General features: G+C 36.3%; 1 protein-coding gene across 12 annotated transcripts in view; it reads right to left on the minus strand.

Annotated features, from left to right (window-relative positions):
- Nucleotides 1-11,409, minus strand: part of HMBOX1 (homeobox containing 1) — a 162,472-nt gene that overhangs the window by 101,606 nt on the left and 49,457 nt on the right. For all 12 annotated transcript variants that reach the window (XM_084886441.1, XM_084886438.1, XM_084886440.1 and 9 more), the window contains one exon: nt 402-481. In XM_084886441.1, coding sequence (XP_084742567.1) covers nt 402-424 — 23 coding nt within the window. In that variant the 5' untranslated portion in view covers nt 425-481. The remainder of the gene's footprint in view (nt 1-401; nt 482-11,409) is intronic.

The following is an 11,409-nucleotide window of genomic DNA, read 5'->3' on the forward strand; positions in this document are numbered from 1 at the left end:
GTAGGTAAAGGAAACGGCTAAGGTATTAGGAGTTTGCACATAAAAGGCAGTATTAAGGTAACATGCTTCTAATATTCTGCTTGTCACAAGGAATCTAACACTAGCTTTTTCAAATGGCTAAACATCTATTTCACATTTCTAGACTATTAAGCAGATTAAAATAATAAGCAGAGTAATTTTATGTTCAAACTTAATATCAGACTTCAAGTTAAAAACAGAAATTGTAAAAGAGAAAACTGATAGATTTGAAAATTCTCCAAAGAAATTACCACAAGATTATAAAAAAATTCTTTCAATCTACAAATGTCTGCTATCTTTTTAAAAATAATAATCACAATGATTTGTAACTTTATTGAAAACAACTGACTAGACAAAAATTAAGAGAAGGACTAGATACTTACACTACTGGGAGGGAATTGAGCATACTTTACATGAGGTGAAGTAATATCCTTTCTAGAGATGATAAGCGCTATTTACCATTCTGTAAATAAAGACAGAAAATTCAGAATTAGTTGTTAATCAAGTATTGAATTAAAATTTTAATTATATAACTCAAGGATATGAACAATTAACATCAGTTAATCATGTCTTTAAAATTATTTTGAAATAAGACATTGGTTTAAAGCAAAAATTTAAATATAGAAAAATACTAGTGATCGTTTTCAAAATTATTCACTTGGAAAAAGTATTGAGCCTGGCACCCATAGCTCAGTGGTTAAGCATCGACATATGCCCAGTTGTGGGCTTGATCCCATGTGGGGTGTGCTAGAGGCAGCCAATAAATTCTTCTCCCTCATCATTGGTGTTTCTAACTCTCCCTCTCCCTTCCTCTTTGAAATCAATAAAAATGTGTGGGTTTTTTTTTAGAAAATATAATGAAAATCAAACCCTAGTGTTTTCTTCTGTTACCAGACACCATCTAATATACAATAGTGACATTCAAGATAACTCTTTGATAATAACATCAGTACATTTACATAGAGTCCTTTAAACAAAATCATTCCACAGCATGATTGTAGCTAAAGGTCTTAACTGTGTGGTAGATTCTATATATAAATAAAATATATTACTTATTTTACTGCTAGCCAAATGTTGAGTGACTTTATTTCTCTAAGTCTCAATTTCCTCATCAATCAAACAGGTATAATAGACAACTAATTCAACAAACTACACAAAGTTAAAACATTTTAACATCAACACAAATAGTGGTGATGAAGTACTTCACAAACTATCGAGTAGCAGGGGCTATTACCACCAACTTTAAAAACAATGAATACCTACCATATATTGCATTTAGGTTATAGAATACAGTATACATTAATAATGGAAGGACTGAGTCTAGTACTTTCATTTTCTGATTAGCATTCTACTACTTTATTCTCTATTTCAGACACTTTGACCCCTTTCAATTCAGACATAGATCTTAACAAAAAATGAAATCTACTATTCATGGTTTAGGAGCTAAAGATCATGTATTACTGCCTGAACATATTAGCAGTTTCAAACCACAATCTATAGAGGCAAATATTTCCATTAACTCAAAGTTAAGATTATAAATTAGACGAAAGTTAAAAATGTTGATGTCAAAAACTCGCACATTAAAATACACATTCAGCACTGAACTATATTAAGTGAGATCAAAATGTCTAACAGTGACTAATGATATATGCAAAATGTTCAGAGTGAAGTTAGAAACCTTTCACATTTGGCTATCTTAAATTGTAGCTTTAATGAAGTTCCTGCTGTACTTCATTTTCTTGCTGACTTAAAAAATACCTGTCCTAAAAAAGTAGATACAAAATACAAAGAAATCTACTGAAAATGTTACTGACTGCATTTCCTATACCAGTGGTTTGCCGCTCTGTTGACTGAGTTTGCCGAACACTGCGTAAGGCTTTACCCTTACCCAGAAGTTTGACTTGAGGTTAAAGACATTAGTACATTATTAAAATGTTTTTAAGTGTTTTTCCCTAGCAGTGGTTGGCAAACTCATTAGTCAACAGAGCGGCAAAACACGGCTCGCAAGCCGCAGTTTACTGACCACTGTCCTAGACAAAACAGCAACACCAAGCCACAAAACTGGTTACTGGTCCATACACAGTTTTCACTCTTGCTCAAATTCAGTTAAAATATACTTAAGTAGCTAGGTAGGCTGGCATTGGTATAAGGTCATCAGTAAGATATGATCCCAGCAGTATAGGGGCTTATTAACCTATGGGGGAGGGTAAAATAAAAAACACACATACCTATAATATCCTATGTAATAAAACCCTAATATTCAAATCGACGGAACGGCAGAACAACTGGTTGTTATGACACACACTGACCACCAGGGTGCAGATGCCCAAAGCAGGAGCTGCCCCTGGTGGTCAGTGTGCTCCCGTAGGGGGAGCACTGCTCAGCTAGAAGCTGAGCTCATAGCTGGAAAAAGCAGCAGCATTGGCAGGAGCCTCTCCTGCCTCCATGGCAGGTGGGCATCCCCCGAGGGGTTCTAGGCCAGGCTGAGGAACATGCTCCTCCAGTGCACGAGTGTTGTGTACCAGGCCTCTAAGTGTGTGTGTGTGTGTGTGTGTGTATGCCTAATTGACCATTAAGACTGAACAACTGGTTGCTATGACACACACTGACCACCAGGGGGCAGACACTCAATGCAGGAGCTGCCCCTTGGTGTTCAGTGGGCTTCCACATCGCAGCTGTGGTGGTGGCAGGAGCAGTGGGGCTAGGGTGAGGAGCAGCACCTGGCCCCAGCTTGGGCTCCTCCCTGGCTGCCTTCCACTTAGTGCATTGATACATCCCTCATACCCCATAAACCTGCAGTTACAATCTCTGGAGAACAGTTGAAGTGCCGACACTCAGAGTAACCAGGATGAGCCTAATATACAATAGCTGCTGGGCTCCTGGAATTCTGCCTTGGACACCACGATCAAATCTCATCTCTTACCGATTGTCCCTGAGCTATAGAGGAAGGCAGTTGCCACAAGGGAGCAACTGACAATCAAGGTAAAAGTCAGAGAGATGGATCTGAAGGATGGGGGTGAGGGCAACAGAGCACCCTCGGCCACCAAGATCCCAACTTTGTATTGTTCACCTCAGAGCATCTCTTATCTGGCTTCAAGCAGTAGAAAGCATTCAGCAAGGCCCAAGGCGTCTACTAGCTGGCAAGGCACAACCTTGGCTGCAGAAGGGACATTTGGAAATACTTCTTCAGGAAGTTACGGGGAGAAGAACAGACTCCCCACGTGACTTCCTGGTGGCTCATGGGAACGTGGAAACTCCCCAGGCATGCTGGTGTGGCTCCCAGCCCGCATGCCCCTGATTTCCCTTCAATGTGCACAAATCTGTGCACCAGGCCACTAGTAACAGGCATAATGTGACTAAAAATACAAAGTTTATGAGAATAACAAAGTTAGAAATTAATTTATGTTATAGAGAACTGGGAAAACTCAGAATGAGATCTCAGCCGTTATCTATAGAATAAGATTTGCACCAAAGCAAGGTGAAGGGAGGTGAGAATCATTGGAGGAAATCCAGAGCAAAAGAACAGTTAAAGAAGATTATGAGATGTTTATAAAACAGAGCAGAACTAAATACCATAAATTAAAGATAATTAAAAATCTACTACAGAAACAGACATCAAGACCAGCTGGGTTCTCAGCAGATTCTTAATCTTTCAAGAACATAATTCAAATAGTACTGAATCATAGAAAAAGACAGAAAAATGTTCCAATTCATTCTATGAAGTCAGAATGACTCAATACCAAATCTAATAAAGGTAGTTAGTATACAAAACATACTATAAAACAATTTCACTTAAAAGTTAAATGTAGAAATTCTAAGTAAAAAAATCAAATTAGACAATGAAGCCCAGCCACATATCCAAAAAAATTATATTGATGTAATTTATTGCTGAAATGGAAGAGTGGTTTAACATAAGCCAATATACCAACATATTAAGGAGGAAAAAAAATCCTATGATTAATATCAGGTGCTAAAAAGGCATCTGGTAAAATTCAGCAACTATTTTTAAAATATATATTTTATTGATTTTTTTACAGAGAGGAAGAGAGAGGGATAGAGAGTTAGAAACATCAATCAGCTGCCTCTTGCACACCCCCCACTGGGGATGTGCCCGCATCCAAGGTACATGCCCTTGACCGGAATCGAACCTGGGACCTTTTAGTCTGCAGGCCGACGCTCTATCCACTGAGCCAAACCGGTTTCGGCTCAGCAACTATTTTCAATAAAACTCTATAGAAAGCAATAGAAAAAAATTAAACATTTTTTTTTTAAAAAAGAACAATAGCAAGTACCCTGAAAAGCAAAACACACTAAAACTATTTCAAATAAAATTAAGATTATACACACACACACACACACACAATCTATATCTATCTATCTATCTATCTATCTATCTATCTATGTAGAGAGAGAGAGAAATGTGCATGTAGATTATTTCTATATGGAAATTTTGTGATCTATGGAAGAGATCCAACAAGAGTGGTTAGGCTGAAAACAGGGTACAAAATGGACATATAGGGGCGGGATAGGAAGGAGACTGTTCACAGGAAACTTTCAAAATTATTTTAACCATATATATGTTATTAATCATTTAACAAATCAAATGAATAAAGTTAGGAATTAGAGCAGGAAGCCCACTAAGCCCTTTATAATTCAACACTGACTTAAAGACTATAGTACACACAAGCACTGGAATGAAAGAGAAAAAATTACCTTTAGCTAATGATCTGATGGGATACATAGAAAACACAAACAATTCTAGTAAAAGAAAACTAAAATCAAAACAATAAACTGAGGTGTGATGTAATACACTTAAAATTTATAAAAATTTCCCCTAGTTTAGCAGGAAACACCTAGAAGAATAATTCATTCACAGTATTAACTTTTCCCCATATGTATGTGTGTGTGTGTATGTATGTATATATATATATATAACTATATTGAGAAATAACCCCAATGGATTTTAAAATTTCAATATAAGATCTTAAAGCTATAAAGAAGAAAGTCCAAGAACCACCAAAAAACTGAAAAGGAGAAAAGCAAAAGTGGACTTCATTGACCAGATACTGAAATATATTAAAATCAATATGACACATGCATAGGAATAGACACATAGATAAGTGGAACAGAATAAATAACTTAAATATACAGGGTGGGTCAAAAGTAGGTTTATAGTTTATAAATAATACAAGAATAAACTGTTATGTGTACTCACAACTGTAAACCTATTTTTGCCCCACCCTGTATATTCCAGCACATATGAGAAAATGTACAAGTCAAAGGTTAAATTTTATTTCAGCAGAAAAAATAATTTTTCTTAAATGATCATCACAAAACTAATTATTATGTTGCAAAAAATTAGATTTTTAAAAAATATGTATTTTATTGATTTTGTACAGAGAGGAAGGGAGAGTTAGAAACATCGATGAGAGAGAGTCATCAATCAGCTGCCTCTTGCACACCCCTACTGGGGTTATGCCCGCAATAAAAGCACATGCCCTTGACCGGAATCAAACCCGGGACTCCTCAGTCCCCAAGCAGACGCTCTATCCATTGAGCCAAACCGGTTTTGGCCAAAAAAATTAGATTTTTATCATAAATTATATATTCTATACAATAAAGGGGTAATATGCAAATCGACCAAATGGCGCAACAACTGGTCACTATGATGCCACTGACCACCAGGGGCAGATGCTCAATGCAGGAGCTGCCCCCTGGTGGTTGGTGTGCTCGCACAGGGGGAGCGCCACTCAGTCAAAAACCGGGCTCATGGCTGGGGAGCACAGCAGTGGTGGTGCAGGAGCCTCTCGAGCCTCCGGGGCAGCGCTAAGGATGTCTAAGGATGTCCGACATCCCACAAGGACTAACAGACTGTGACAGGGCAAGGTTGGGCTGAGGGACCCCCCCACCCAAGTGCACGAACGTCGTGCACTGGGCCTCTAGTATATATATAAATAACCTCCAGCTGGAATTAAAACAAATATAAAAAAAATAACAGCGATATATTCTACAACAAAATTTAGAAGATGATACGCCTTCCAAACATTCTTAATAAGAAGCAGAAACTTTAAAAGGTAGATATAAGAAGTTTAAAATTTCCTATTATGGAAAAAAACTACAAAACAAAGAAGTGATTACTGGTAAATCAGAAGGGGAAAAAAAAAAAAAAAATATATATATATATATATATATATATATATATATATATATATATATATATATCTGACATGTTGAGAAAAAGCATAGATCCACGTTGTCTAGTTTATAAAAACAACCACACTCAGACTTACTTGAAATCAGTGAAACAGGAATTAGTTTAACAATGAAATACAGTGGAACCTTGGTTCTCAAACTTAAATTTGTTCAGGAAGGCTGTTCGAGAAACAATTTGTTTGAAAACAAAATTCATTTTCCCCCCCATTAGAAATAGTGTAAATTGAGCTAATTCATTCCAGACCCCAAATGATTCCACTGTAACCTTTCTTATATGTAATGCATGTCTAATGTACTATTTAATCTATAAACAAACACTTCCTAAATTTATCGAACTACCACCTACTAGCCTTTAAGGAGTCACTTTCAGCACTCATAACAGGGGTATTTTTTAGGAAGTCAGTATGCAGCATCTTCACTTTTTCATATCACTGCCTCCCAAATGCTGTCACTGGTTAACTGCTTTTTGCTTATCCAATTCAACAATAATTTTCTACCTCTTCACTTGCCTGTGATCATTGTTTCTTTTACACCCCTAGCAACATTAGCACTCTTGATGGCCACGTTATGTTTTAAAATTGTGCTAATCATCCATTTAGCCAGTGACAAAAGCAAAAACAAACAAACAAAAAATCCACAAAAATGTTCACAGCACAATTTTCTAAGATGTTAGCAAGCCAAGGTTTAGCTGTAAACTCATCCTGGCCCATTCTCTCTGTGGCCTGAGAGATACTTTTTGTCATGCTGATGTATTAGCAAGAAAGGTTTGTCTGGTGGAGAATTAATGGGGACACTTTTTTCAAAAACAACTTGGTCAACAGCCGAATTGTTCAAGACAGGAGATATCTGAGAACTGAGATTTGACTGTATCACTTTGGCAAAAATTTAAAAGATTGATAATATCTCAAGAAGAAACTTGTATTTCACTGATCTAAATGTTAATTATGACATCCTTTTGGAAAGTAATCTGGCAACATATAGGGTGCCACCCCAAAAATATGCGCACACTTTGAGTAATTGTAAAGGCAGTGTTTATTAAAATACATTTCATTTTCAACGTTTTTGGAACATCCTGTACATCTAACTATGTACATACCCACACATAAATACACATTTATCTAAGTATATGAGCACGGAGAGAAAAAGGAAATGAAGTTGAGGTGAAGGATGGGTATGTTTAATAAATATAGATTAAAAAAGATAAATGCACCCTGGCTGGTATAGCTCAGTTGGTTGGGCATCGTCCCTGGCACAAAAAGGTCACTGGTTGAATTCCAGGTGAGGGCACCTGCCCAGATTGTGGGTTTGATCCCTGGTAAGGGGCATTCAGGGTGCAGCCTGTGCTTCACTCTCACATTGATCTTTCTCTTTCTCTCCCGCCTCTCCTTTCCTCACTCTCTAAAAATCAATTAAAATGTGTGTTTCTTAAAAGAAAGGACAAATGCATCTCTGAAATGGATAAGTGCATACATTTATGTAATGAAATTATAAAAGTTCTTATTATCAGAAATGGACTCAATTATCAAATGATTAGTTTAGGGTTGTCAAATCCTACACAAAGTCAGCTGGAACAATGATGAAGCCTACTATCAGCATTGCTGACCCCTGAGAAGAAAAAAGAAAAATACAACCCAGAAAATTCACTGGGAGTAAAACCTGTGGATGCTGTGTTACACATAGGTGGTAAAAAGGCTCTTTTTACCCTAGTTTTTCTTTTTAACATAAAACGTAGTTAAATGTATAAGGTAAAAGAAAAGGTGAACTTCAAAAGACACACAAAAGTTGCCTGCCTCCCACACTGAACTCTATTTTTCTATTCCACCCAGACACCAGCCACAATTTTTTCATACAACTTTGTACACATGTGAGTATAACTTTAGGATAAATTCCCAGCAAAGAAATTGTTATGACAAAGAGTATATACACTTAATTAGGATAGACAGATTTCATCCAATTGCCTCCCAAAGAGGCACCCACCTTCGGGAAATGCTTAATTGTGAATCCAGTATGCCAGTGGTGGTTTACAATCGAATTTACATTGTGCAGTTGAGCATGTTTCTGTTTCACTCAATAATGGTAAACAAAGGGCAGAATATTTAACTCAAGAAATAAAGACTTAAGAAAGGAGTGTAAGGCTTTGGGAAGAAAAGAAAACATAAGAGTGAAGAGTTAGCTATAGCATGGGCAGTAAGCAAGCCATCAATGCAAATACCAATTAGTAAGATCCTTAAGCCCAGATTTGGATACCAAAAAGATTTCTTACAAGTTTTAGCTGTTAGAGCCCTTTCATTTCTCTTTTAGCACTTCACACAGAACCTAGTATTATCCATCTGAAATATGTATTTAAAATAAAACAAGAAATATGTTAAAATACAGAGGTACACAAGCCTCATGATCCCATGAGTTAGATACTATTACTACTTCCAATTTATAGACGAGGAAGTAAACCTTCTTCTGGACTAGAAAAACACATGCAAATATACAATATAATAAACATAATACATGGACGTTACAAAAAATTCATAAAACTCCACCATAACAAATACAAAGTGAACATCCCTACACCTTCCTCTGAGTCTTTCTGTTCAAAGACAAATACTATTAAGCTTCCTGTGAATCCTTACAAAGATAAGAAATAAATGTACATAGACTTGCATATATCTAACTTATAAGTTTAATGTGGTTTTTAGAAACTTTTTTTTATGGAAGTTTGCAAACATGTACAAGGACAGAAAGAACGGAGTTATAAACATGTATGAACCCATTATCCAGCCTGACTAATGAATAAATCCCCTCCCTGCTCCCCAGATATTTCCAAGGATATTCCACACATTTTGTCATTCTAAACATACAACTATTAGAAAGTTGTAATAGCTAGTTTCCAAATCCACGGTAGATTAGACATGAAAATTTAGAAATGGGTTGGGGAAAAGGCTTTTTCACAGGAAAAATGATAGCTTCCTTAAAAGAAAAATCGAAACTATTTAGTTGTGAATGCAGGGTTGGGCAACACTAGGCTTACACTTGTGAATATGTGAAACACAGAATTTATTCTTGTATTATTACTAATTATCTTCTATATGAACAACTGTACACCTACTTTTGCCCCACCCTGTACATACACGTTACAATGACACAACAAGAAGAATAATGTTCAGGAATTTTGTTGCAAAAAGGCAGCAAAGTATGTGATACATTTGTTTCTGAAATTTGAAATGGTTAAAAGAAAGGTTTACATTTTAGGGAGTTAACCAGAAGTTCTTTTCACTTATGTCAAACATTTTTTTCTTTCCCTTAAACAATGCCAGATAAATGAGGTCTTACACAATTAGCTTTGATTTGAGAGGACATGGAGAGTTTAAGATGAAGAATGGTTGGTGACATGTGAAGAAAACAGAACCACTGATGTTTGGATTTTAAAACTCAAGATTAATATATTAATCTCTCAAGTAATGCCTCTAGAAAGTTTAAAATGGTAAATAAACTTATTTAATGAATACTTCCCTGGGCCAGACACTCACTGGGTAAGTGCTTTAGACATACAAACTCATTTAATCTCACAGTCCCTTGAGGTAGGTAATTAAGACAGAACACTACTTGCCCAAGGTCAATCAGCTAATAAACTTCCTTTTCTTATTAGAGCTGTAGCTATAGTTGAAGTACTTATGTTAGGTTTCACCTTTCTTCAAAATACAAGATTAGGTATACTATTTATTTTCATTCTCTGGAGCAAAGGTTTAACTGTAACAGGTACTAAGCAACAAACTGAACAACAGATTTACTCTTAAATATCTGATGATGCTTTTAAAAAAATATCTAATGATGTTTGCATTATTTTACTCATTATGATTCATGATTAAATTGTCACATATGGCAATTTCTATTCCAAAAGAGTTATTACATATACTACTTGTTAAATTTCTAAAGATCTATGGATACTTATATAGCTTTCTCTACATTTCCACTGACAGGGAAGTTTAATGGAGTTTTACTGCTAACCATCTCCCTTTTATGATTTTAAAATTGTTTCTTGTAACTTCAACCCATTCATCTGGTTAAATCAATAAAGACTAAATTCTTCTTTATCTTCCACAAGGCAGCCTTTTAATATCTGCATAATCTTTGCAAAGAGTTGCCATGCAAAATACTCCCAGGTCTTGATTCTAGATTGGCATGGTTTTATTTGCCATTATCCTTTCTTCTCTTAAAAAGTGACTCACCAAATTCAACACAAGACTCCTCCAAAGTGCCTAACCAGAGCAGGACACAGGGAACTATTAGTTCTCCTGTTCTGAATCTAAAATCATTCCTTTCTCCCACAACCAAGTCATTTTTGTGTGTATTAAATTTTCAGGTAAGTCTTTGGCATATTAATTCAAGAAGCAGTAGTGAAACATGCATGATGTAACTGAACCAGGCTTTCCTTTCCCAGGCTCCCCTTCCCTAAACTCAGCTTTTTTGGGGGGTGGGGTGGGGTGGGGGGACACACACACAAACACACACTCCCACCATAGTTTCTTTATGGCTTCTGGAAAGGAGTCTCTAGATGAGTGGTCACCAACGAGTGGTCCGTGAGGTCTGAAAGGTTGGCAAGCACTGCTCTAGATGACTATACTTCACTGCTAGGTGACCTTAAAGCTTTATCAATAAACACAATCAGAAGAGCTACATGACTGCCTGCCACATGCTCTCCAGAATTTACTACGATAGTCTAATACAGGAATTCTAGGTTTTGACTACTTTCAGCTATGTAGTGGTTTTTTATGTTGTCCTTAATTTGTTCCTTCCTTTTTTTTCCATTCTAAGATAATTATATAACCTGAAAATAAAAATACACATATCCCTATTAATAGCAGGTTACTGATAAACTTTACTGAAGAAGAAAGTTAACCCTTTGCATCAGCATGGATGAAGTTGGAGTTTATTATGCTAGGTTAAACAAGCCAGTTAGAGAAAGACAAGTACCATATGATCTCACCTATACGTGGAATCTAATGAACAAAATAAACTAACAAAAGAGAACAGGAGGCATGGACACGTGGATGTCTTTTAAAAGCACAGAAACCCTAGCCAACTCTGGACCTACTGAATCCAAATAACTGGAGGTGGAGGTCCAAACATATTTTTAAATAGCTCCCTAGGTAATTCTACTCGAAAACTACTGGTCTAGAGGACAAA

Source organism: Pipistrellus hanaki (genome assembly GCF_964339955.1).
Source record: "Pipistrellus hanaki genome assembly, chromosome: 5".
NCBI classification, from domain to species: Eukaryota; Metazoa; Chordata; class Mammalia; order Chiroptera; family Vespertilionidae; genus Pipistrellus; species Pipistrellus hanaki.